Source organism: Metopolophium dirhodum, chromosome 2 (assembly GCF_019925205.1).
Source record: "Metopolophium dirhodum isolate CAU chromosome 2, ASM1992520v1, whole genome shotgun sequence".
Taxonomy (NCBI): domain Eukaryota; kingdom Metazoa; phylum Arthropoda; class Insecta; order Hemiptera; family Aphididae; genus Metopolophium; species Metopolophium dirhodum.
Window position 1 is genome coordinate 26,319,796 of NC_083561.1, and position 27,674 is coordinate 26,347,469.

The 27,674-nt window shown below is 29.8% G+C and overlaps 3 protein-coding genes across 4 annotated transcripts; 1 reads left to right on the plus strand and 2 right to left on the minus strand.

Annotated features, from left to right (window-relative positions):
- Positions 1-618: 618 nt before the first annotated feature.
- On the minus strand, positions 619-12,139 carry LOC132939920 (programmed cell death 6-interacting protein). The gene is made up of 16 exons (XM_061007350.1): positions 11,628-12,139; positions 10,944-11,068; positions 10,721-10,848; positions 9,389-9,542; positions 5,150-5,274; positions 4,981-5,082; positions 4,690-4,909; positions 4,499-4,622; positions 4,230-4,407; positions 3,998-4,159; positions 3,766-3,921; positions 3,488-3,703; positions 3,279-3,425; positions 2,970-3,114; positions 2,718-2,891; positions 619-1,908 (listed from the first exon to the last, which is right to left on the minus strand). Exons 1-16 carry the CDS (start codon positions 11,840-11,842, stop codon positions 1,814-1,816), a joined length of 2,466 nt encoding a protein of 821 aa, XP_060863333.1. The 5' UTR covers positions 11,843-12,139; the 3' UTR covers positions 619-1,813.
- Positions 12,140-12,502: 363 nt separating this feature from the next.
- On the plus strand, positions 12,503-14,374 carry LOC132939921 (poly(A) RNA polymerase, mitochondrial-like). The gene has a single exon (XM_061007351.1). The coding sequence runs from the start codon at positions 12,642-12,644 to the stop codon at positions 14,322-14,324; it is 1,683 nt and encodes a 560-aa protein (XP_060863334.1). The 5' UTR covers positions 12,503-12,641; the 3' UTR covers positions 14,325-14,374.
- Positions 14,375-15,278: 904 nt separating this feature from the next.
- On the minus strand, positions 15,279-23,732 carry LOC132939922 (F-box only protein 28-like). Of its 2 annotated transcripts, none has more exons than XM_061007352.1 (8): positions 23,360-23,732; positions 20,300-20,565; positions 19,989-20,237; positions 19,733-19,925; positions 19,467-19,635; positions 18,303-18,359; positions 17,889-18,045; positions 15,279-16,916 (listed from the first exon to the last, which is right to left on the minus strand). In XM_061007352.1, exons 2-8 carry the CDS (start codon positions 20,501-20,503, stop codon positions 16,542-16,544), a joined length of 1,404 nt encoding a protein of 467 aa, XP_060863335.1. In that variant the 5' UTR covers positions 20,504-20,565; positions 23,360-23,732; the 3' UTR covers positions 15,279-16,541. The 2 variants fall into 2 exon arrangements, with proteins under 2 accessions (XP_060863335.1, XP_060863336.1); XM_061007353.1 differs by lacking the exon at positions 23,360-23,732 and adding an exon at positions 22,713-23,315.
- Positions 23,733-27,674: the final 3,942 nt, after the last annotated feature.

A 27,674-nucleotide genomic window follows, 5' to 3' on the forward strand; every position in this document is an offset into this window, starting at 1 on the left:
GCACAGTGCAAAACTATAAACCACTGCATCAGTGACGCGAATTCCGTCATCCGATACGCGCAACGAAGTAAATAACGCGGCACGGCGATAATAAACCGACCACCCGAACGGACACTTGTATATACCTATATACTTACATATGGGTATACATATAATATTATTATTATTATAATGTGATTTGCTGTACATTTACGGCCAATACACCTATATTATATTATTTATATTATATCGTAGGGACGCCAAAAAGATTAGAATCGCGTGCGTGCTGCTTATTTAGCCGTGAAGAACCACGGCGACGTTCCAGTTTGAGTTTTCTATGGGCTCGAATCGTTATATATTACCACGATTTAAAATATTGCACCTTAAAGGCTTAAGCCGTGGTTATTACTTGTTGTACACTGTAGTTGTTGTTGTATCCTACTCACATATATTAATATATTAGTATTATTATTGCAATATTGTGAAATATAAATTATGATTTATGGTGATCTATAAAATAGCCGGTGCCGAACTGCGTAGGCGTAGCCGACGCTCCCTCTATATTATGTTCATGTCAGTACTTATTCAGTTATGCTACTCCTGCAGTGTAGTATCTAAATAGTAAATACACTCAACATACAAATGAAAATACGGATATTTATTTATATTAAACATTTTATACTTGCATATGTTTAGGTTTCACTATAATGTTTAGCATCTTATTTATATATACCTATATACTTGATGTGCTGCCATACTAAAGTTTGATGGTAGTTTCTATTATATCTGTTTTGTGGTAGTTTCACCAGTAAAAATAAAATGTCAATAGTTTTGAACTTTTTGTATTGACTCTAATCTAACATTCTTAATGACTAAATATATTGCAACAACTAGCCATTAGTAATAATTATGAAAAATATAAGTAATTTATTAACACAATTTATATTAATTGAAATTTGTTTAATTGAATATACATATTCTGACATTAATTAATAAGTAATAATAACATAATTGATTTTTTAATAAATGATTAAAATTTATAAGGGTTTAATAGTTAATACTCTTTAATAATTTAATGAAAATTAAAAATATAATAAAACAAAATGTGTTGTTAGTATTTTGACATTTAACGGCAGCTTCCAGACTTAAGTTCAGCGAGAGAACATGTCGATTTTGCGCATTACCCAGCTATTGAAACCGGTCCCCTATGGCAAGGAGTCTCGTGGGGATGCGCAGAAAAATCAATACTTGTCGGGCCACAGCATGTTCTCTCGCTGAGTATAGCCAGTATAGGTTATAATTTGTCATCCTAATAGGTCAGACTTTTATTTGTTAAGACCTCTATATATTTATATTTCCACCCATGTCATTCTTGGGCTATGTACAAATGTAGGAACTGTGTTATTATTATTTATTTTAATAATTGTTGAGTATGCAATTTTAATAACATTTTGTCCAAATATTAAATGTAATCAATAAATTGTAAAAAAACTATGATAACATTTCTTATTTAACTTTAAAAAATAATAAACATTATAATTTAACCGTGAAACAGATAAACAAAAATATTGAAATAAATAATAAATGAATAAAATAATAATAATAATATGCTAAACCTAAAAATTTTGTTAAAGCAATATGAATAATGTAGCCTGTATAGTATGCTATCAATAATTTTGTTGATACATGAAAAATATTAAAATTTAAACAGAATTGATAACAATTTTGTTCTGTTTAATAAAAAATGGTATTCATAATTAGCTAACTAGGATAACTATATCCAATCACAATAAAGCATAAGTTATGTTTTCCCATCAATACACCAAATTTACATTTACCACGGTGGCTGTTGCTGATTTTGTGGTGGGTATTGTGGAGGATATTGAGGAGGATATTGTGGTTGACCTTGAGCTGCGTAATTTTGATAGTCTGGAACCAAATACGTTATTATAAGCGTAACTGGTAAATAAAATATTTTTGTGGTTTGCTGCACAACAAACACAAATTACTTTTGACACACAATCTTGAAAAAGACAACATTGTCTGTTAGATTTTTCATTATCGAGCTGATAAAATTAAAGCAATAACGAGACAAAAGTATCAAATTACATACTTTGTTTTTAATAAAAATTAAGTATAAATAATTTATATATATAGACCCTCACTCTGTCTCATATAAGAGATATAAGAGTAACCTTAGGTGGCGGACGGCTTCTGTGCACAGCGGCAGCAATGAGTGTAGTTATCACACTCTTGGGAGCGACACTTTATTATTCTAACAACCGTCTAGCTTGCATTTTGCTAAGATTAATACAGTTGCGGCTAATAGTTGTAAACGAAAGCTAGCAATGAAAATCGGAAAATTGGTTGCTGTCTGAGGTTACTTTTATAGTCTTATATGAGACAGAATACATCGTACTTTATTTAGTCCATATTAAATATTCAAGTAATTTTCTTGATCATATACTTTTCACTAACTTTTAGTGTTTAAACATACCTAGAAAGGTATGTTAATAATGATTATTGCATCATATCCTATTCATATCTTCTCCATTTATTGTACACAAATTAAACCCAGGCGATCAGAAAACAATTTAACTAGCAAATACTAGAATCTAGTTTGAAACTTAATACTTACAAAATAATGAACTCAGTTCAGACCCAAGATTCACAAAAATATAATATCTTTTTCATTTCCTAGTTACAAATTACAATGTATTATATAGCACATAATTTACCTTGTGGCTGATAATGACGAAGTGTTGCATAAGGATTGTATGTAGTTGGCATCGGCGGTGCACACATGTACGTAGGAGGTTGGTAAGATGGCCCAGTCCTTGGAAGTGTGTATGGCAAAGGCATACCCTGTGGTTGCATAGGATAAGGGAGCTGAGCACCCATTGGGGCTTCATCTATATGAAAAATTTGAATTAAAAATAAAGTATTAACACAACTTATATTAAAATAATAAAATGTAATTGTATGTTTACATATTTGGGTTTTAGCTGGTGCAACTGGAATGGAAACTGGTTTTTCTCTACTCAAATCTGCAGTTAATGATTTAAGTAATTCTTCTTTTTCTGCTTTTCGAGCAAAACAAAAATCAGAAATTTTGTTTTGGGCAGTGATTAAAATCTATAAAATAATAAATAATAATTAATATTAATTTAAAATAAAATAAAATAAAAATGTTGAGTGCTAATTTTAAGTATAACAACACAAAACTGATTTTTTATTCAAAACTACTTAATTATAAAACATTTTTTAATTTTCATAAATAGTATATTTCATATAATTACTTCGGTCAAGTCATTATAAAATTTGGTTCCTTCAACTAAATTACTTTGTAAATCATTAAATACATCATAACCAGATGCTAAATCTTTAAAGAGGGCTTCCCTTTGGCCGCCACTGCTCTTTTCTCTACAAAATTCTGAATTCACCATCTAGAATCAAAGACAAGTCAATTAATTAATTATAAAAGGAAAATACTTTTTAAAGAACATACCTGTATATTCAATAAAAGTTTTTCTTGTCTAGCAAGACTATCATTAACTTGAGCTTTTAAATGTCCATAAGATTGATCTAAACTCTCAGTTGACAAATTAGCTTCATGGATAGATCCTTCTTCAGACAAAGCATTTAAGAATTTTGATTTCATATCAGTTGTGGCACATTTTAATTCCGTTTCAATGACATCTCTTTCATTTTTCAATACTTCCACCTATATTAATAAATTATTTTTAAATGAAAATAATTTATGAAAATAGAATAATTTATATTTACCTCTTCCATTAAATGTTTTAATTTATCAGCAGCTGTGGAGTTGGCAAAATTAACTCCAGAACTCGATCCAACTGGTAATACATTTTGCATGGCTTCTTGCCCTTCAGATAATAAATAAATAGCTCGCTTGTGTGTTTCAAACTTTTCATGAATCATCTAATACAATGAAAATATAATTATAAACCTTTAACTCATAATTAAAATGTGAAATAATAATTCAATACAATTTTACCTTATCAGCAGATTTGGCATTCTTTATGATCTCGCGATATTTAGTTATGTTTACTTTAAAAACTTGAGTAAGAACATTAGATTTAGTGCGATTCCATTTTTCTTTGAACTGTGCTTGGAGTTGTTCGTCAGACGCTTGTTCTTCATTCAACATTCTTTCAGACTAAGACATTTGTTTTATAACAAAATTGTTAAATACATTTTTTTTAGAATTATCTATGTTTATAAATAACCTCATTGATTATTTCTTCATTTCGTTTCAATAGCTCTGGTAATTCTCTGATCATATTTTCTAATTTTTGAACTCCGCCATTCATTCGTATACTGTTTGATTTTTCTACTAGTGATTGTGGTATTCCTACGCCTTTAACATCTTCTAGTGCTGCTGGCAAGTTTAATGACGCTAAACATCTATGAACAAATGCAACATAATAATATACAAAATTATAAAATTATTATGATTCTTCAAGTGTAAATAAATAGCCATTATATGACATAGTACCCATTCAGTATTTGTGTAGATTCTCTCAACTTTCCAATTTCTGAATTAACAAGTTCTGTTTTACGAACATCATATGCGCTAAGTGCTTGTTGAACTGATATTGGTACTAAATCTTCAAATAAATCTTTAAAAAAACAACATAAGTGGAATAAAACCAAATTAAGTATAAGCAATTTAATATGAATGTATACCTTTAAATTTAGAAGAAAACCTCGATGGCACAGGAGTAGGTTTGGCAATTACAACTTTAGATATTAGTTCTAAATGTTTGACATCTGGAATTCGTTCATGATAAATGAAGTCGTTGTCCTTTTTTGCTTCATTTAACTCTTGTATAGCTTTATTTAGAAGCTCATTGTAATATGAACGAGCGCATCGTTCTTGACCAACTTTAAGAAACGAAATAGCTACCTGAATAAAATCATAACAATCGACATTTATAATAATATTGCAGCTATCTCAAATTATTTTTTCATACATACATTAAGCCTAGCTATTTGTTCACCAACAGTTTTATTATTCTTACAAACCATTGCTTGATAATATTGAGCCAACCCATGAAATATTGACTGTTTTCCATAAACCTATCAAATTAAAAATGTTTTAATGTTTCTGAAACCACATAATATTTTAATAATATTTAGTGTTTACATTTGATGTCCATTCTTTATCTACAGACATCATAACTGTTTCTCTCTCCATCATTTTCACTGTTTCCGCATAATATTCTTCACATTGTGCACATAATTTAGCAATTGTCTGATCTTTCATTTTATCTAAAAAAATAAAATATAATTTTAGTAGGTACACTATAAATAATTATTAAATAAATATGTTATTTATATCCACTTACCAAAAAATAACAATATATAGTTGACTTTACCACATAAATTAGGACTTACCAGAAAAAGTAAACCATCTAAATATTTATTTCTACTCTAAAGATTACAATAATTATTTTTTTGTAAAACCTTTGGGGATATGGAGGAATTCTCTCTGTGATGTATGTGAGGCAGCAACAGTAAATTATTCCGCTGACAAATTCATCAGAACATTGCAATAAAAATACTAATCAATGGTATCAAATAGAATAATAACAAGCACAAGACAATACTTTTCAGGGCCAACATTCACGATTGTTTCGATCAATATCAAAGGAGACACATAAAGACAACAAAATGAAAACACCCAAGATAAATGGAATGAAACTAGCAGTAGTATCACCTTCATAAAAAATATGGTAATGATTTTAAGCCCAAAATAGAGATAATTATTCTGTGATAATATCATCAATAAGGATCAAGGACAGAAGCCGATGATATCAAAGTGATAATGATCGAGCATGGGGAATGCAGTTGCATCTGTGTACAAACCACTAGCCAACCACCCCAATTAAATAATTTTGATGCACGTAATGCAAGAATTATACTTTGAGATAAATTATAATGATATAACGAGACAAATTATGAAGGCTATGGGGCTATGGGTCTTAAATGCCTGGATAGCATATGAACGACTTAGTCTTATACACAACCATAACTCCTGCCTATCTTTTAAAAGTGTTAGATGGACCTAATTTTTTTGAGTCAGGCTATAAGACATATACAATTTTATAAAAAGATGTGCAAACCAATACCAAGAACCAACATAGACTTATTCTGTGTAATATATCACTATATCAGCAGCCATCAACCTAAACATTGTACCTGTTAGAAGAAGTTTTAACTTCAGAAAAGCTGACTGAACGGCCATTGTTAAAGAGTTGGATAAAAATAAACTGCCTAGTGCCTAGTAGCTCCTAAAGACCTGCAAGGGCCGGGCCGGGCCTTTGAAATAAAATAAAGAGTTGGACCAGGCTTTTTAAGGATTTTTCTTCAACAATAAATAATCACAAATTTAAATAATAAATAATAATGATAAAACCGACTTTGGTACAGATAGATACATATAGAGTATACCACGGTTTAAGATATACTTAAACCTATATCTTAAACCGTGGAGTAATTTTAGATACAATCACAATGAATATATTAATATATTGATTGGTGGGTATAGTAAAGCTATTTATAAACCATAATAATATTATATATTTTTTGGACCAGGCCGGGCTTGAGGATAAAATTGATGGACCTGACTGGGCTTTTTATGAGCTTAGCATTATTTTTGGACTGGGTCACGGCTTTTTTTCACAATATTTTTTGGACTGGGTCGGGCTGGGCCTGAGGATAAAATCGAATGACCGGACCAGGCCGAAATTTATGGCCCTTGCAGGTCTATAGTAGCTCCTACGTTAAATAACTACGATCAATTTGTTGAAAGAATAAAGATTATAGTATCAAGAAAAACTTTATTCAGAGGAAATCAAAATGAAATGAAAAAACTTAATGTTGAACAGGAGAATGCAACCTAGATCAAATTAGTGAAATAACATTAGAAGAGTGAACAAAGACTCTTCGACTGTGACAGAAACATGAAGAAAAATATGGTGTGAAACATTAGATTTTAACATGAAACATGAAGTAGAAAAGAATGAGAATTGAGGAATTATTAGGAAATTATCCTAGTAGAACACCAATACTATCAAAAGTAACACCAAACCAACTCCATAAAAATAAAAAGAGAATAACACATGAAACGTGCCAAGAACACAATACATGTCCAAGAGTGTTAGACTTGATGCAATGTTTACTACAAGGCTACTCTGCCCTCCTAAGCCAAAAGGCAGTAGGCGACAAAATTTGAAAATTGAGTTTATTAAATCAAATTAATCATTATTTTAAGGCACATTTTTTGATTCCTTAGCAAAAATACCGTAAATGCAATAGTTTTTGTAATAAACGTGGTTAAACATATATACGTATTTACAAATATATGAATGATACTAAGCAAAAAGGCAGTGACTTAGCGGTTTTATTTAACATTGTTAATATACATTTGTATTGGGACCAGACATGTTTGCCCACAATAAGCGGATGCCCATATTAGGCGGAATCTATTGTATATGAAAAGGTAGCTAACCAATAACTCAAATACAGCGTATCTAAGCGCAGATAGATAGATTACTAACATACAAAGTACACACTGAAGAAACAAATATCAAAATAAATACAAGGAATGGGTTACTGGGTAATACTGCAGATCTGCATGGATAACCAAACCAAACCCTTAGCTCTATGTTACTCAACCGGTGAATTCGCAAGTCGAATTGTCAATACAGCCTAAAATTGGACGATGCAAAGCCAACCTAAGAAAGAAAGTATACTTGAAAGGTTCATCAGCCATGTGTGAATATGGTGAAGAACAAACAAAGACCAGCTACTGAAATGTTACAAAGATCTTATCACTTGCACTATAAAGGACATCACAGGAGCAAACCTCAACGCTATAGATATGACCCAGAATTTATTGGTCAAACTTTATATGACAATTTGGATAATCAGGACCCAAGACAGCAATGCAGCGAAGTAGTTTCCAATAAATAAAAAAAGAGAAATATATATTAGAAGCTCTAGAAATTTGATGTTTGAGAAAGATGCAAAAAATAAGTGACTGAAATAAGAACAAATGAAGACGTCTTAACACGTTCGCTGTGAAAAATTTCAATTGGCGTCATTTTAAATAGTTTGCCTAAGCTGAAAACGCCAATAATTGGCGTGATGTACCTTGTTATTAAATGCACTACAATTTGGTTGGCGTTACGATTAAACTTTTGTTTTTTGTCAACATCTTCTATAAGCATTGTTTCATAAACAAGTGCAAACCGTACACAGATATTTTAATTTTTCAATTTCTAAGAAATTTTTTTTTAAAACTCCAATTTTTCAGTGTCACAACAAGTATATATAAATATGATACACAGAGAACATATTAAAGATAATAGACGAAAATGAACATTGATAGATACTCTAAAGAGAAGGAGATGACAGATGATAGGACACATGTTGAGGCATAGAGATGAATTACATAGTTTAATAATTGAAGGTATGATACAACTATACAAGGAACACGATCAAGAGGAAGACCTAAAACAAAATATATCAGCCAAATAATGAAAGATGCAGGAGTATTACTTCTTACAGGGAGCTCAAAGTTATGGCAAATGACAGTGGAAAATGGATAAGGCATTTGAATAAATTTGTTGAAAACCAAACTCCCGAATGAAAAAAAAATGTTATACTAAATGTTATCTACTGAATGTAAAATCATGCCTTACATTTAAAACTCATTATGTTAACTGTCATTTGCTTTCATTTAAACAAGAATACATTTGAACATTTCATATATCAAGACTAACATAGTGTGTACTTATTAGAAATGTACACCCTATAGCAGAACATCAATTATTGTTATGTGGATTTAACTTATTCACTAATTATTCTGTAACATAAAATCACAGCTACCTAAATCTTATCCAACATATTTTATCACAGACCTTGAGCCAATACGTTTAACTATCCAGCCACTTATAAACATAAAATACTATGCTTATCTCCAAAAATAATAAACATGTAGATAATCCTTGCTCTATGAGCATTATTTCTATATTTTTAAACATATATTAAAATATTATGAAAAACAAATTTATCTCACTCTCAGATATTAACAAAATCATTCCCAGCAATCAATTTTGTTTTGAATTCAAGCATGTCTAATGAATAATGATCTAATAGTTCTGGGAATAATCCATTATTACTCCCTCCCTAATCTCTTGGCCATATATGAAATAGAGAACTCCTTCAATTCTAGCTACATATATAACTGTCAGTTGACACCACTTATGTGTATTAATTCATGTATTAAATTTATCTAAATGACTAACTGTATAAACTCAATATAAATTATAAAATTGTAAAATATAATAACATGCAAAAAATAGTACAAATTCCTTACCTATATTCGCTTTAACTATAAACACTTCTTGAGCTTGAGCCAACATAAGAGATGATAACATTGCCAATGTATCTGGATTTAAATCTGGAGTTGGATCTTGTTGAATTACATTCATAACTGTTGTTTTCAAAGTATTGAATATACCAGCACTTTGCTAAGAACAGAAATGTTAGTATTATAAATTTAAAAACAATTATAAGTACATTGTCACAAAAAAAAAATCATGATTTATTATTGAATATAAAATGCGTTATCAAACCAACAAAGTAAAAACCCATCATTATGATTTTCAAAAATAATCATTATTTTTACTAAATTTGTTACAATATTTATAATGGTGAGGACATTTTGATTTTCATCTTGCGATTATTACCCAAGGAGACACCACCATCAAGACCGAGTGACGTTTCACTATAGCAAGGTATCAAGTGGGGATGCGTAAAATTGGCCTTTTAGTAATATGACCTCGACAGTGAAGCACCAAAGTTTAAATGTGCAATTTAATTGTGTTCTCTCGCTAAGCAGAGTCTCATAATCAAACTACCATGTATTTAAAAAAGTTTGTGGAAAATGTATGTTACAAATAGCTATAGACAACATTAGATTATATGATTAGATAAAACCTTGAAATAAAATTGATTTAAGTATATCCAGAAGTTGTCTGAGAACTAGTCTTAAGTTTTAACAGGTTAAACTTCAGCTTTGATTTATTTTTTTAGGACAATCAAATCTTTAAATATTTTAAATACTTCTTATGAAATTTACGTGTAAAAATGAAGTTGCTATAATAAATGTAAGGGAGATTCCACACTACAATTCGTTGGAGAAAAATAAAACTATATGCGTTCTAACATACTGACTAGTTTGACACGGATAATAATTTTGAAAACAGAAGACAAATATGGATCCATTGAGCAGCATTTTTAATTTATTATTCTTAAAAAGAACCTCACTTCAAATTAAGAAAAAAATTCAACGGAAAAAACACTTAAATTTTTTTATAATTCTGATTTGAAGAATTCAATATACACCATAATAAATTAAAATACGTTTTCAAATTTAATATCGGAGTAAAAATCAAGATAGTACCATTGATTATACATAGTAATAATAACAATAATATAATTAATAATCATAATCAATGATAGTACGTTTAAGAGGGACTTAGAGGCTATTTTATTTCAAAAATCGATAGTGTGGAATTAATGTGATATTGTCAATTTAAGTATGACATTTAAAACCTAAAACTATTAAAATAATATGGGCAGACCATTCTAACAATATAACATTTAACTTAAATTATATAGTTATAAAGTTGATTATTTTATTTACTTGGAGAAGTTTAGCAGCCATTTTTAAACCATCATCGGTCTCCAAATTTTGGGCAGAAGCTATTGCACTTTGTTGAGCTGCTATATTAAATAGTACACATATTCTTTCATAAGCAAATGAACATAGAGCTAAAAATTATAAAGTAAACATTAAAATATAGTAAACATCTTAAATTAATGTAAAATAATTTGTGTAGGACAAGGTTTATATAATTTGAACATACTTATACTGACTTTTCCATTAGCAAAGAATGATGTCATTTTATTGAATGCGTCTTTCCACTTGAAAGGAATCTGTACTTCAGATGACGGCACTTTCGATTCTAATGAAGTCATCTGATCGTAATAACTGTAAAAAAAAATAGAATACAGAAACTACCTAACAAATACACCCTTTTAGTTGTTATTATCAGTGGTGTACGCAGGAGTAGGGTTCTAGTGTTCTGACCCCCCTCCCTGAAATTTTTTTTTTCTGCGAAAAATTCTTTTTTATTTTGATACACAGATCAATTGTTGATAATTTTTGATAAACATAAAATAAATTGTTGAATATGACAAAGACGTTGATAATCATAGTTTCAGTTTTATTTTTGGCTGATTTAGACCATTGCTAAACATCTGCCATAATCTATTGTGTATCATCCATACATCCATATATTGAATGTATATGTATATAAATGTATATCGTCTATCAATTATTACCGCGTTTAATACGGCCCGAAGATGCTCCATAGATGACCAGGTTAAACACTGTAAATGTAGACTAAATTTGAGACTAACTATAATTTGTTGTATAAAAATTGCATAGAAAAAAATAATGTAAATTATTTACTCAGGTAAAACCCTAACCGAACTGAAATCCTGCGTACGCTACCGGTTATTATCAAAATCGAACTACGCTGATTTACGTGTATATCAATTCGAGGGAATTGTCATATTTGTCCAACACCTTCCAAAGCGCCTGGCTGCGGAGTTTGCTGAGTTCGTTGATCGCTTCTGTGTAGTCTTCGGGATTGTCAGCCGAGTTGTAATGCGACGATATCAGGTTCCGCAAAGGTTTCACTATGTTCACTTCGGACGCACGTTTCGTGGGCACCGCCAACAACGACGTGGTTAATGCCATACTGGATGTCGGTTTCGAAAAATTTCACAAATTTAATAAAATAAACTCGACGCGAGACAAAGGAACGACGGAGTTGTCGTGCCCGACGGACTCATAAATGGACTTCCTGGCGTCAAGTCTGAAGTACAGATATCCAAGAGTTGTCAGCGTATGGGCTGACAATAACAGTAATTAATTCGTGATGACTAATAATGAGCAAGACTAAAGCAAGTTCGTGAGTAAATGAACGTTCGGACGGTGAACGATGAGTCGGTGAATGAATCTACCGTAAGGGCATTGGGCGATAATAATACGTTATAATGTAAATTATGTATATATATTCTATTCTATGTAACTGTCTTTACTACCACTCATCCGCTTATCAGTCTTACAGTGTTGCCGAATAAAAAACCAATTGAGATGTGTTTAATATGGAAATGTATTATACATTTCGCCGGCTCTTGCCCGCCGAACACGTCTTCGCAAACAATTATTATAATATATTACTTTGTATGTATGTATGTATGTATATTTGTATGTAAGATTCATACCATGAAGTCTTCATGGTTCATACCACGGGATATCTTCTAAGGCCGTGGTTCATACCAATAATTATTATTCTTCTATCACGTGGTTGATATCAGTTATCAATTATTGTGCCTTATCAGAAGGCAAGAAAGCTAGAAGTAGAACACGACTGTGGAAACAAGAAAGATTTAATTTTTGTAATTTATAATATTTCATTTAAATGTAGTTTATTTTTTAACGTTTTGAAAGTATTTAAATATGTTAAGTTCTCATAGTTAAATTGACATTAAAAATGAATAAAACTTGTTCATTAAGACGCCTGTGTAATTTACATGAGCATTTAATAAAGCAACACCGCGTCATACGTTATAAATCAAATACTAGCAATGACTTAAATTCATTTGTATTGTATGATAAATTTATATGTGAACGTCGTTCTCAGTCAAAATGCAGCGTCTTGGTGCAAGTTTCTTCGGAAAATTCATGTTCTGATCTTCATTCATATTGCTCCAAATTTGGTTCAATAAAAAATATATTTCACTATCAACTGGCTGGTTCAAATCATTATGTGCTTACTGAATTTGAAGACCAATCATCAGTGAATTCATTGCTTGACCAAAGTACACATATTAAAGATTCAAACGTAATAGCTGTTAGATCGCCATTTCTTTGGTTTCGTTCAAATGCAAGTAAGAAAAATTCAAAATTATCAATCATTGACAATAAATTTAACTTTCCGTTTCAAGCCAATCAAACAATGATAGAGCCAAATATTAAAGATATTGGACTAAACAAACTTGATTCGTTGTCTAATCAAATGTTATTATTATTGAAATGCACTCAGCTGAATGATATTGGTACAAGATTGAGGTTTCTAACAGCAATGCAAATTGAAAATGCACTTAAAGGTATTTTTCCTCTGTCAAAAGTATTACCTTTTGGATCATCAGTAAATAGTTTTGGTAAGATTGGCTCAGACATTGACTTAGTTATAATGGACAGTCAAACCACAGAAAATGAAACTAGTCGATTGATTTATCACGGAAAATGTGTGTCAAATAGTCGGACACAAACACAGCGAAATATTGAAATACTGGGTGACTTGTTGCAGTTATTTTTACCAGGTTGTTCAAGAGTGAAGCGTATTTCTCAAGCAAGAGTACCGATTGTAAAGTATTCACAAGATTTCATTGGTGTTGAATGTGATCTAGCAGTCTCTAATGAAACAGCTGTAAATATGTCTGAACTTTTGTACATTTTTGGTAATTTTGACTACAGGGTTAGGCCTTTAGTTTTTACTGTAAAAATGTGGGCCAAAGAGATCAATTTAACAAATGATACACCAGGAAGATGGATAACCAATTTTTCATTAACACTTTTAGTGTTATTTTACTTGCAGCAAGAAAAAATCATTCCTGATATTCAGACACTAGTGAAGCAAGCTAGAAACAATGATGTCCGAATCACAAATGAAGGAATCAACTGCACGTTCCTTAGAGATGCATCAAAACTTCATAGAGTAGTTGAAAATAAAAAAACCTTAGACCAACTTTTATTAGGTTTTTTTGAATATTTTGCATCATTTGATTTTAATACAAATGCAATATCATTAAATTTTGGAAAAACAATCAATAAGCCTGAATATAGTGCCTTATATATTGTCAATCCGTTAGAAGTCCATTTTAACGTTAGTAAAAATATTAGTTCAGAAGAAGTGGAGAGGTTCAGAATAGAACTAAGAAATGCTGCTTGGACAATAGATTCTTCTTTAATGAATACAAACTCATTCAACTTATTAGATCTATTCAAAGGTTTTGACGCTAACAAAAAAAGCCAAATAGTTTTTGATATCCAGCATCAAATAAAAAATTCTAACCGATTAGTTACTGTCAAAGATTTATTTGATGATGATTCTCAAACCCAAGAAGACACAAGACTGAATAAACAGTTAAAACCTAGTGAAAGAGAAATTTGATATTGTAAATAAAATAAGAATATATTATAAAATATAATATAATGTGACTTTTTTTTCTTTAGTTTTTATTGCATATCATGTTGAAAATAAACTCAATACAATGTTCTAATAATAATTACATTAATTCTTCTAAATTAATTTTTTGCGATTAATTATATATTAATGAAGAGACACAATATATCAAAATATTATTATTCATTTGTAATAACTCCCCAAACTAATTTTTAATTTTAAAATTTTTCACCCATTTATAATTTATATTTCACAAATAGCAATTTGTAAAAGCATCAGCTTATCCTATCCTACACGACTAAAATAAAATCTATTTGTTATAAAACCTGCTAAAATATTACAAAGAAATTTAAAATTAGAAGTGAAAAATCAACAAAACAACTATCACTAATTAATTATTAACAATGTTCAATACATTTATTTAGCTCATTTCAATATTTGCCACTTCAAGTACTTGTCATCACCCATAAAATTCTATAAATAATTGTAATAGCAGTTACCCACTTACCCCCCTCACTAATAGAATTGAATATAAATCAATTTTAAAAATTGTATAGATTTATTTGATTTAGATTAAATAAAATTAATATTTTGATACCGGAAACAAAATTATATATACTGAAGCTACTTGAGAAATTTTGTGGTGTAAATAAAGTATTACTTTCAGCGCCGGATAGGCAAGTATATCGGTCCAGAGTTTTAAGATTTCTAACATTTGACTACAGCTACTGCCCATGTACAGTTTAATTATTTGATTCCATTATATTTTCTACTTATGTTTATACAATCATTTCTGATTATTATTTAGATATCATGTAAAATAAAATTAAGGCCAAACACTCATAACTGGCCCAACGAGACTTTCTTGGTAGCTCACCGGCCCAATCGGACCTGATTACAATGCAAGTAAAATCAATTAAAAATAAAATAAAATACAACAAATTAAAGTTTCATTTAGTTTATTTTAATTTAATCTTTAAATTCTGAATACACCGAAATAGTAAACAATATATTTTTTAAGGCCAGCATAAAAATGTAATATTATTTACTATTAAGTATTAATTATAAATACAAGTGTAAAGACCAATTGTCATTTGCATTACCTTAATAAAACAGAATATAAATTAATTTAACATTTTTTAAGTATAATACCAACGTAGTCAAATTGCTATTATTTTATAACATCATTATTTGTTGGAAAATAATTACCAAGAGAGTGACACAGATGTTATAGGTATTTTTTCAATAATAATAATTAATAATAATAATAATAATAAAAACGGACAGTCTTTGAACTTATTGGTACAAATGTTACAAATTACCATTATATTATCTAGATGGCAATTTATATAATACATTTTATTGCCAAATTTATTAATTAATGCATGACCATATTTTGTTTTAAACGTTGTAGAATATAAACGCATCAATTTAATAGTTTCCGATTTGGTCGCATACAAATAAAATGATTTAAAATATATATACATAAAATTTTTGTCTAAAATTGATAAAATTAATTGAACATATTATTCATTAGAATTAAGTTACATTTCATGAATAATTACTAAAAAGATAAAAATGTATAAGATACCTTAGAAGTATCTATAGAACACTAAACATAATATTGAGAACTAGAACATAAATATTTAAAAAAAAATCCTAATCATCAAAAAGTTATTTCTCGATGTTAAAATTAAAATGCACACTATTAAGCAAAAAAAATATAAACTTAAGTTTTTTCGTTATTGTTAAATTAAATAAAAATGTGATAATAGAAAATGTTACTCGAAACTTCCCTAATCACGCACACAATGTAGAACTAAATATTAATTATTGATTGGAAGACATCAAGGTAAAAATTCAAAAACAACCCAATCAATAATATATATATACACATATAAATGCACATATATATATTATATATTATTTAAATATATATATATTTATATATGTAAATATATATGTATACATATTTAACAGGATATCAAAGTAGAATATATTAATTATTATACATGTAATCTATATTATATTTATATATGGAGAAGATAATTATACTTAAATTGTGATTGACAAGATTTTTAACTAAATATTAATTTTTATCTAAAATTTGTGTTTCAAATTTCAATTTAAGTCTATTTGAATGTGAGAGGTAGATTCGTTTCGATAAAAAATTATTATTTTCATTATCATTTATTTATTTATTGTCTAGTTAGCGTTATTAATGCTGCGTACTTTTTTGGCTACAGCCCTGACACGTTTTGCAGCTTTGGGAATAGCCAATTCTAATTTACGTTTAACACCGGTACTGGTGGATGGTTCCTGCTCATCAGAACTCTTTACTTCTTCAAATACTACTGGTTCACTCGGTTCCACAGAATCCTCGTTAGTATTTTCTGGAATTTGGTCTCCTTGACTATGCAATCTAGTGCGTACAGCGTTGGTAGTAGAATTTAAAACAGGTGGTCCCATAACTAAAGATAGATCACTTGCAGTAGTACTGCAGGATGAGCAAACTGAAAGTGTAGAAGATGAAGATGCTGATTGTAGATATTGAATTTCTGTCTTGCACTTATTGAGTTCCTATAAAAGTAATATAAGAATAGAATCTTTTTTTTATTTATAAAATAGGTCTTAAAATATCAAGCTGTACTATTTATTTCTATAATACATTATATATTATAGAGCTTTTGCAAAACTTGTTAAAACAGCAAAGATGTGAGTATAAGACTTAAGACTTTAAAATTAATTTGACTGGGAAATAACAAAACAATAATTAATATTGAATACAGGTTTTAACAAGAAAATGCTTTCAATTTAGCATTGATAAAAAGAGAAATGTAGTAAGGAATAATAATTAATATTATTACCTACAGCATGATTTGAATAAATTTCAAAAATGATTATTTCTGAAGGGAATCTTCACAAATTTAAAGAGCAGTTTGTTTAATCAATTACTTTTGAGGAGAAAAAAAAAGTTGAAACGAAATCAAATAGGAAAAAAGTAATATTAATTCTTTAGCCAAAACTATTCAATTTAAAATCAAGTAAAGAAGGTTAGGGTGTATCATATTTTAATACAATATATAAACCATAAAATAAACCAGATATTAAATCCATAGCAATATATTTTTATAGCTATATTATCATATGGTTACCCATGATTCTAAAATAAATAAATGTTGATTGAATGAATAACTAAAAACTTAATAACTGGAATTTTAAGCACATGGATGTAGTAATCAATATTATACTCTAATCGACTACTTGACTGATATTTATTGACCAGATATGATATGCGATAATTGCATTTATAGTACTTGCAAACACTAGTGCTGAAATGTCCAACTGTTTAGTAGCGTTCATGGTTATAGATAGATAAACATATAATATTGAGGTAGTGTGGTTCATATGAGTAGTAATTTTATTTTCATTTGTTGGGGAACCGTAATCAAATTAAAGAGTCTAAAGGAGTAGAGAAGAGATAGCTAAAGATACAAGAAGCAGTATGAAACAAAAAATTAAACTTTGTAGAACATAATTTTAAATACTAACTTGTAATAATGTGCTGAATTTTCTATTTGTCTCTTCATTCTTCTTATCATATTCATCCATCCTACTTGAATATTCTACCAATGTTTTATGTTGTTCAGCCATTTGTGATTTGCATTGTTTTAACTCGCGTTGCGCATTGCCAGATTGAGTTGATGTTCTATAAAATAGATTTATTAAACATTTTTATTTAGAAAACATTAACCTTTTCACTGTTTGATTTTTATACTGCAAACTGTTCCCTAAATTTACTTTTCTTTTAATTTTTCTTATAATATATAGGAAGAAGAACCAAACCAACCATAGTAGAAAAAATGTATTATCTATAATTACAATATAAAAGTAAGTAACAGCAGTGAAATAGTTAACAAATAAAAATAAATGGTTATGTCAAAAATAATTTCAAATTTTACTTACTTGCGCAATTGTTTTCGTAAGTCTAAGAAATCCCTTTCCAAATGACAACTTTGAGACCTGATAAAAAATAAATAGTAAATGGATGAGATAATATAGATTTACATTTTTCAATTAAGAGGATTTCAAGCCATTCATTATTTATCCATAAACATGATTTTGCACAGGATAAACTTAAGTAGACAGTATGAACAGTAGCTTAACTAAGTTTTCACAATACATAGATTAGAACTTTCTGTATGTTGAGCTTTTTTATTTTACAGTAAGCAACTCAATCAATCCTAACCATTCATTCATAAGATTTTTTATTTTAGTGTTCATCATTTATTTATTATACATTAGAGTATTGTCAGTATTGACATAAAATAAATAAAAACATTATTCTCAATATTCAGAGATAGTTATTTTCTATAAGAATGTTGATAAAAATCTGCTTTAAATATTGTTTTGTACTTCTCACGTAAAACTGTTTAAATAATATATACAGGGAGTAGTAACAGGAATACTTGATACACAAAAAATGTTTGATCTAATAATTTAAAATTTATTTTTTTTATATAATTTACAGACACTTGCTACAAGTATAGTGTGATGTTTTTTATTTTAATTTTTAAATAATAGAAATAAAAATGTTAAATCTGATATAAATTTTATGTATGTAAAATATAAATATATCAAATGTCTATAGTACTTTGATAAAAAATTTAAAAATTTACCCATAGATTGTAAATTACAGGAGATGCATATTATGTTGGCATGGTAGTAAAAAATGTTAACAATATAAAACTAAAAAGTGGAAAAGTTCAAATTGTTTATAAACAACTTAATAGCTTCAAAATATTATGAAATGTATACCATTGACTGGAAAATTTAAAAATTAATATTAGGTAAGAATTTATTAGGTTAGTATCTTACTCGGCTCATTAAAATTCATTTAATTTTAATTTTTTCCCTCAAGCCATAAGTACTACTGTTGGGTAGTTCCTTAAAATCATGTTAACTCACGTTAAAATCACATAAATACCGCATATATGCCTATTGTAAAAAACCTTACAGATTGTATATTTTCTAAATAGATGTTAAAAAAAAAAAAATTTAATTTTTAAGGACGAAACAAATGGATTAGAAGTAATAGACAGTTATAAAGAAATTTGTATTTTGACTTACGTTTTTATTCCTTGTTTAATTTTACCGACACTTTTTCGTAACATTGAACCACATTGAGGACTTTCGGATGAAGCTCGTTTGCCTTCTAAACTTGAAACCGAACCTTCACGTATCATTAAACTACGTTTTCTCAAACACATGCTGGTAATAGTTCTAGTATTGGGTGGACCTAAAATGTTTATATGTAGATAAAATATATTTATAATGAAACATTTTGATTCTTGTAAATTCAATGTGTACTATACAATATGAAGTTATATAAATACCTAAAGGTGAAGGAAATTCATGATAATCATTGGCAAAAAGTCGAATTTCTGGAAGAGTTGGTTCAATTTTTTCCCTAAAATATTCCATGGCCATTGTGGACAAGTCAAATAGTTCATCTGTCACTTTATATGGCCTTGCCAACTTTGAAGTAACTTTAATATAATGTAATATTTTGTACACTTCATCTAAAATCTGAAATAAAAATACACACATTTAATAAATACCTAAATGTATCATTAATTAGTTATTAGCTACCTCTCCGGCAAAAAAACATATATGTTTTCTTTCTATGTGTTTACCAAATGCCATACGCAATAATAATAATCTCATGTGAAGTGTTTCAACAATATCTGATTCACATGCAAGTGGATGTTGTCTCCTAGCAGATTCCCGTCTGGGCATTTTTGTTTTAATAATTTGAAAGCGATTTAACATTTGATTTTGCAGACGTTGAAAAGTAGAATTTAACATAGTACTACACACCACATTGAAATGCCGGGAAATCTGAAAAAATAAACAATTTAATTAAAAACAGAAATATTTAAAGTCATATTTATTTATCTTACCGATCTTAGTTGGGATATGTGTTTGAAATTGGTATATGATAAGATTTTCTCAAGGATTTCATATGGAAGGTCTAGCAAATTTATATGGCTAGAACTACTTTGGCCTAAATTAACTACACTGAAATTTTTTTCAGGTTTTGGTATAACAACCACTTTGGTTGAAGAACCAGAACTACTACTACTTTGTTGTCTAGTAGATACCATTTTATATAATTTTGATGTTGAAAATATCGACAATCTAAGATGTATGAGTAGAATAGTTGGATCTAAAACACATAAATGGAAAAAAAATGTATTAATTGATTAATTATAACAAAGTCAGCCATAATAAGATTAGCAATTTAATGTTTTTCTCAAGTTATAAAATACTTTTTTAAATCATTAAGCTTAACCTCCATAAAAGTTTTCATGAAGTTACAAGACACACTTAGATAAGAAGTTGGCATAAGGTTTTTTATAGGTAGAATATAGTTAGGTAGTTGTTTAATTTTTATAGATCTAAACAAATGATTTGAATTGTCAACATTTAATAAATATAGAAATGCAAGAGCAAAAATAACTAATTCTGACTTTCATCAATACTATTCCTTAATTAAATATATGTCGATGTTTTCAAAATGTTTGTAATTTTTTTTTTAGAAGTTAAATATCTGGTTAAATAGATATATCAATGTTATGTTATGACTGGAGATACAAAAATAATATACAGAGTGATCCACTTAACACAAGATACTAATTATTTAAGAAAACACAAATGTTTTTGAAAATATTTCAACTATTCAACTTTAAGTCGTTACAAAACAACATTTTTGGAAAAAATGACACAATTCACTATTTCTTACCAGAATATTTTTTTAAGTTATTACTCTTATCAATGACAACATAATATATTTTAAATTTCTTATTATGAAGCAGAATATTATTTTGAGTATTTCGATCTATAAAAATCAAATTTTGGACAAGTACTTGGTTTATAAGTTATTTATTAAGTACCTATTTAAAGTTTAAATGAACACTCCATTCAATTCCTTGTTCTACTCCACTCATCAAAACCTTAAATACTTATACTTAAAACTTACTCGTCAAAAATTCAATTTTTATGGATTGAAGTACTCCAAAAAATATTCTGCTTTGGAAGAAGTTAAAAAAGCAAATTATCATTTAAAAAATGATAACAATAAAAAATATTAAAATATTTTTTTTTAGAATAACTATGTTTTCTAACAACTTAAAATTATGAAAAAAAATGTATTTTCTAAAAAGTTTAGTTTATGAAATAATCAGTGTCTTATGTTAAATGGATATTCCAGGATTCTACTCTGCAGATATTACATAAAATGCAATTTTTTTAAATATTAATATTGAATAAACAAAAATTATAATTTATTTGTATTTTATTAATTGATTTTATATTAGGTGCCTACTATATTATTCTTAGTTATAGACATTATAAAAATAATAATATAGTGATTTTTACAAAATAGCGTATTTTAGAATTAATCATACAAAACAAGTACCTACTTATATTAATATAATAAATAAATTATATTAGATTAAAAAAAAATAACGTTTTTAGATTTTAAAATTTAATTAGTGTTAAGTTAGGTACAAAAGTTTCATATACCATATAAAATTTGATTAAAAGATAACACAATATTCCCAATCTATAATTCAGTAGTAATAATTTAAATACTAACCAATCATTAAGATAATCAGTCTTGTAAAAAAATATTGTGAATTATAAAATATTTATTTTAGTACCTACAAAACCAGTTGTTTATGCAAAATGTAATGTAAAAAATATCTACTTAAAACGGAGTGATAAAAACTAAAATTTAATATGGTAAATTATTCCAAGTAGGTAACAATAAAACTGTAATTAGTAATACAACTAAACTAACAACGTATTCACTATAGCTTGAAATTTAAAACTTAGTAATAAAAAAGTATTTATGAAATTTGAATTAATAAACTTTAATCAATAATGTTTTCACGGGTAGTAAATTAAAAATGAAAATGAAAAAATAACTGTAAAATACTAGTTATACCTATAATATAATATAATATATAGCCGTTATACAAAAAAATAGAATATTTTACTCTTAAAGAATTAATTATTACATATCAATACATTTAATTGTGTATGAGAGCAACCCTAAATAATATTGGATTGTATTGATTTGGAATTAGGTGGGATAAAAATGATGAAGTGAGTTTCACCACCAATAGTACATTATAACATAGGTACCAAATAAATTAAGATAAACAATAAATAGACAATAGTTTTTAATTCAGTTTGGCAAATGCTACGGGTAAATTATATATGGTCAGAATACAACGTAATAAATTATAATAAACCATAGACGTTTCCCGGACAAATCCAGATTCCAGAGAGACTAAACAAAATACATACATGGGTACGAATTGTAGGATACTTGCGCGAAAAAAATTTTAAAAACGTCTCGTTGAATGTCTCTTGGCAAGAGTGTAAGACACGATTAATTCGAAGGTTCGTTGGTGGCGCGACAGACCCAAAACCACAGTCACAGTCGAGAGGAAGATCACGCAGTCGAACGAGAAGTTATCGGAAGAAAAATGCTTTCGTGCGGTTTGGCAAAGGACTAAGGAGACACACACAAAGCGCGGAAGACGACTCTGCGAGGACGAGACAATGGACCTTTACGGACAAAGGCTCGCGTTATCAGGTTTTCAGGGGGGAGGGCACTGATGGGGTGACGTACACGGACGGGGAGGTAGCAGCGAGAGGGAGGGAAAAAAGCCAATCGTCCGGTAGGGCCGGAGGAACACTGTTTCGCCTGCGTGCGTGTACAAAAACGCGCGCCCAAAACACAAACTCGCGGACAGCGGGAGAACACAACGAAAGTCGAGTAAAAGCTCCGCCGGGTCCAAAAGTACGGCGGCCTTGTGCGGCGCGCGCGTAGGCAAGTACACGGCGGGTGTTCCGGCGTGTCGTCCCTTACCTACAACTACATCGATAGTTCGCGCGTCCCGCCGGGCGAACTTCGGCGGGCCGGAAAGCCGCGGAATGCGTTACGTTACCTTGGAGTTTTTCGGCGCCGCCGGGAAAATACGAGAACAGACGGCACGTCGGACTCGGAATAACAATATTATAATATGAACGGCGGGTACACAGCAGCGGTAAGCGAGACGAGCGTTTGAAAATCTTCCGAACGCCGAAACACAAGCCTCGGTAACGACCACCAACTAGGACGGCGGGGCGGTGGAGGCGCAAGGCTGTTGATTGGCACGCAAAAGCAGTCTGTACCAGCACCGGACCGCGCTAGAGTTGCTGTACAAATGCGAAATGGCTTCGAAATGCGATCGCGCCAACACTGTGCAGTGCGTAGTTGTGATCGGTGTCCGTACTGGACGGGGAAACGGGATGGGGAGCGCGACGTGTCCCGCACTCCAGTCGGCGTTCGGTCGGCGGGTGGGCCGTTTGGTGGGGCGCCGACGACAAACCCCCGCGACAAGCGCCGCGGGCGAGCGAGCGATCGCCGCGGCCTCACAGTGTTGCCAATTTCCCGGCTGGTTCGTTAATAAAAATTAAAATAATAATATTATTATTCTCGTCGTTCCTTTATTCTACGCTTATACAGTCCACATACCTATAGATCTATAATAAAGAATAAACACAGGTTTATCCTATGCCTTCTAAGCCCGATCGCAGGGGCATAGACCTTCAATTAATACGTCAGGTCTATAGCTGGTTCGTGTCTTCTGCATAGACACGATCGTCAGAGCCACAGCTACCATATTACACGCGTTCGTCTTAAATAATAATACGTATATTATGTAATAACAATATTATGGTCATTGGTCTTCCACTTTTTGTGGTTCCTGGTCCACAACGGCACAGCAGCTACGCAGGCAGCTACCACTCCTACCAGTTACCACCACCACCACGAATATAGGTACTGTACCACGCGCGTCCCGCCGCCGCCGCTGCCAAGGGGTTATTGGCACTTAGAATTTTTTTCTCTCTTCTCATTATATTCCCAAACCGGAAGCTACGTTACAATAATAATAATAATAATAATATAGTGTAAATAATATTATTATATTATATGTCCCTCGCTGTTGCCACTCGGCAGCGGCCATACGGCGGCACGAAGTAGTAATTACATTTTTTTCCCGCCGTTTTTACGCGTACCTACATCTTAATAATATTATATATTCGTATATTATAATCGCACATTCACACCCATCGCGTCTGTAATATCCGTATAACATGTCTATATGGCGCGGCGTAGGTAATCATCGCACACGCATTTGATATTATAGTAATACTTATTAAAATTAAGTTGAGCTCGCATAATATCACTGTTATATACCTACATATATTTTAATTTCCATATCATTACTATTATAGCTGGTACAGTGGTACCTATTATTAAATCAAATTAGGTACTATAATAGGTTATATACGGTCGTTATAATTTATAATAAAATATAATACAATATGCGTCCGGGGGTATGACTCCTATGCCCGTAGATATCTATTATAATTTACTAAACTTTAGCTATAGCTTATATATCTACACATGTCTAAATATATTGCGTACCTATTATACTGTATCTACAGTGTGGACGACATGGTGTTGGGATATATGTGTAAAGTACTAAACTACCAGTGGCGTATCAAAATATTGAGACGGCTTAAAAATAAATTATAATTGTTAATTATTGAGTATTTATTTTCAATAAATACTTGCCCCCCCCCCCAATTTTAAAATCCTGACTACACCACGGTAAACTACTAAAGTGTTAAACCCATAGGTGCTTCCAAGTTCAGTAGTTAAACAAACTTTTGTTTTTCAAATGACAACCCGTCAACCCCCATTTCTACTATAATATATTTAGTGGATAATTTTTTTTTCATGTTAATGTAGGTATTTACCTAATTCAAAATTCGAACTACAGTATAGTTTTACTCCACTGGCCACTCCTTAACTCCTAAGTAGTATAAAAACTCAATAGTTTTAAAATATTATGGTCTTTAAGTATAATTAAAATTTCTAAAAATTAAATTTTGAAAAATTGCATTATTGAAGAAGAAAAAGGGGGCTCACCCTGTTTTATGAATCTCCCCGTGTGGATGTGTGTATGTGTGCATACGTCATGTGGAAATAGGACATTTTTTAATAAATATTTAGTGCATTAGTGCTTTACCTATAATCAATCATGGATCACTAATTAATGTATAGGTAGTTACCTAATATTAATGATTTGGACAATCCATGAATATCCTATGATTAATATTAGCATATATAATTACGAACTATATTTCCTATATTATAGTCTATAAATTATAATATAATATGACGTATAGACATAGGCGTGTGCACAGGCGGTGCCGGGGATGCCTGGGCACCCCCGGACCCTTCACCAGAAACGACAAGGGCCCTAATTATTAATTAAGTGTAAATTAAATTAATGAAATTATTGACGAATTCAAAAATGTTGTTCCTTTTAAACGTCGATTATCATTATAAGATTGTATATCTATATATTGTTATGTAATATTTATTAGAATGAATAATAAAATAAAATAAATAATTTTAGTGCATTTGATATCTTTAAAACATTTGTCTGTATCTATAATTGTTTTCAAAATTATTGCCGGCCCTAATTTTTAGTGTGCACCCCGGAACCAAAAGTCTGCGCACGCCTATGCGTATAGAGTTAAGCTGTGATTTGTGATAATTTATTTCTTATAAATATTTATATAGTAAGACCAGAATTCATTTATTTTATCAATCAACATTTAAAAAATGTATTATTTAAAATTATCATTCATCAAAATAGTAAAATATATTTATGTATAATAATATAATAGGTACTTCACATATTAATATTTATTTTATAAGAGTAGGCTTAGGATCACTTTTAGTATAACTGTTGGATAACTAATTAGGTAGTTAATAGGCATTATGAATTGTATTTAATGTTGATATATTTATTGATATTTTCATTATCTATAATAAATATAATAAGTACATCATATTTATTCATTTTATCATAACTCAAATTATGATCATAAGTGATAAGTCTTGCTTTATAGTTTATGAAATATACTCAATACTCATGTACAATTCATTATTTTTCTTTTAAATGAAACTATACAATGTTTCAAAAATATATCGACCCTGCCTTTGAGAATATACTGATATTTTGTTGTGCCAACTGCCAAATGAATTCAGTCATTCAGATAATCTGACGGTGGCTATCCGCCAAAATACGACGGAATACAATATAATATAAATATTAAGTATATGTGTAAATTATATGCTTTTCTCGTTGAATATTTCATATTTTTTGCCTTTATAATATAAATGCATTATTTTGACAACTTTACTTTAAGTAGATTTATGGATTATGGTTTATTTATGGTTAACTTTCATATATGCTTGATAAAATAAATTGTTTGTATAATGCATTAACCGTTAGGTCTTTATATTAATATACGTTTTACATGCTTTATATACCATACGTCTATAATATAGATTATAGACTATAACAGTATACTAGTATGGTGTCTAGTGTAGACGTGTAGTAGTGTTTAGGACGTTTAGGTACTATTGTAGTAGGTACTAGGTAGTGTCTATTTGTTATTACTATTATGTATAGGTACTCTAAACTCATAAGTGAATGTAGTTAGGTGTTCTATATTAAATCCAAGACAATTTTGTATAAGATCACGCTAAAAACCAGTGTTGTATTTAAGGGCGATGGTGAGGGTTCAAGTGGACTCGGAATTTCTAACAAACCTATAGAAGAATTAATAATACATATAATGGAACAATGAAGGCAGTTATAACTTACAATTGTTGAAATTATAATTGGTACTTTTTAGGTATACTAGATATATAGCAAGGGTGACCAAACGTTAGATCACAGACGATTTAAAAATCGATCTTCATTTGTTAGACTTAGGTTTATATTTTGTAATCCTCCTAATAAATTCTAATTGCTAATGACCGCCGCTGACAATAGAAGTATGTATTTTTATGGCTCGAGCCAATCTCGAAGAAAAATGTATTATTAAAAGATATTTATCAAAACAAGTTTGGCCACCCCAGCTGGTACCTGATAGATACTCCTGATGATGCAATGATGCCCTGCGTGATTGCATCATGTTGGCGGTGTCGCATAAATGTAGCTATGTAGCCATGTAGGTATTGCTGTATCGGCGTATTGCTTTATTGACATAATATAGTAAACACTAAACAGTAAACACCAAACGGCAAACAGTAAACATAATGAGTGTTATATAGGCGGACAGGCGGCTATACTTGATAATTAATAATATTGTCCATTATTTATTCAAAAATGATAGGAATATTTGCAGTCC

Coding starts and splice junctions, on each gene's coding strand:
- LOC132939920 (XM_061007350.1), bottom strand. CDS start 11,842: ATGGCATTAACCACGTCGTTGTTGGCGGTGCCCACGAAACGTGCGTCC. Junction 4,623..4,689: donor GTTTTCTTCTAAATTTAAAG/GTATACATTCAT, acceptor GTTTTTTTAAAG/ATTTATTTGAAGATTTAGTA. Junction 3,922..3,997: donor ATGCCAAATCTGCTGATAAG/GTAAAATTGTAT, acceptor TCATTGTATTAG/ATGATTCATGAAAAGTTTGA.
- LOC132939921 (XM_061007351.1), top strand. CDS start 12,642: ATGAATAAAACTTGTTCATTAAGACGCCTGTGTAATTTACATGAGCAT.
- LOC132939922 (XM_061007352.1), bottom strand. CDS start 20,503: ATGGTATCTACTAGACAACAAAGTAGTAGTAGTTCTGGTTCTTCAACC. Junction 19,926..19,988: donor TATGTTTTTTTGCCGGAGAG/GTAGCTAATAAC, acceptor TTTTTATTTCAG/ATTTTAGATGAAGTGTACAA. Junction 18,360..19,466: donor ATTAAACAAGGAATAAAAAC/GTAAGTCAAAAT, acceptor ATTTTTTATCAG/GTCTCAAAGTTGTCATTTGG.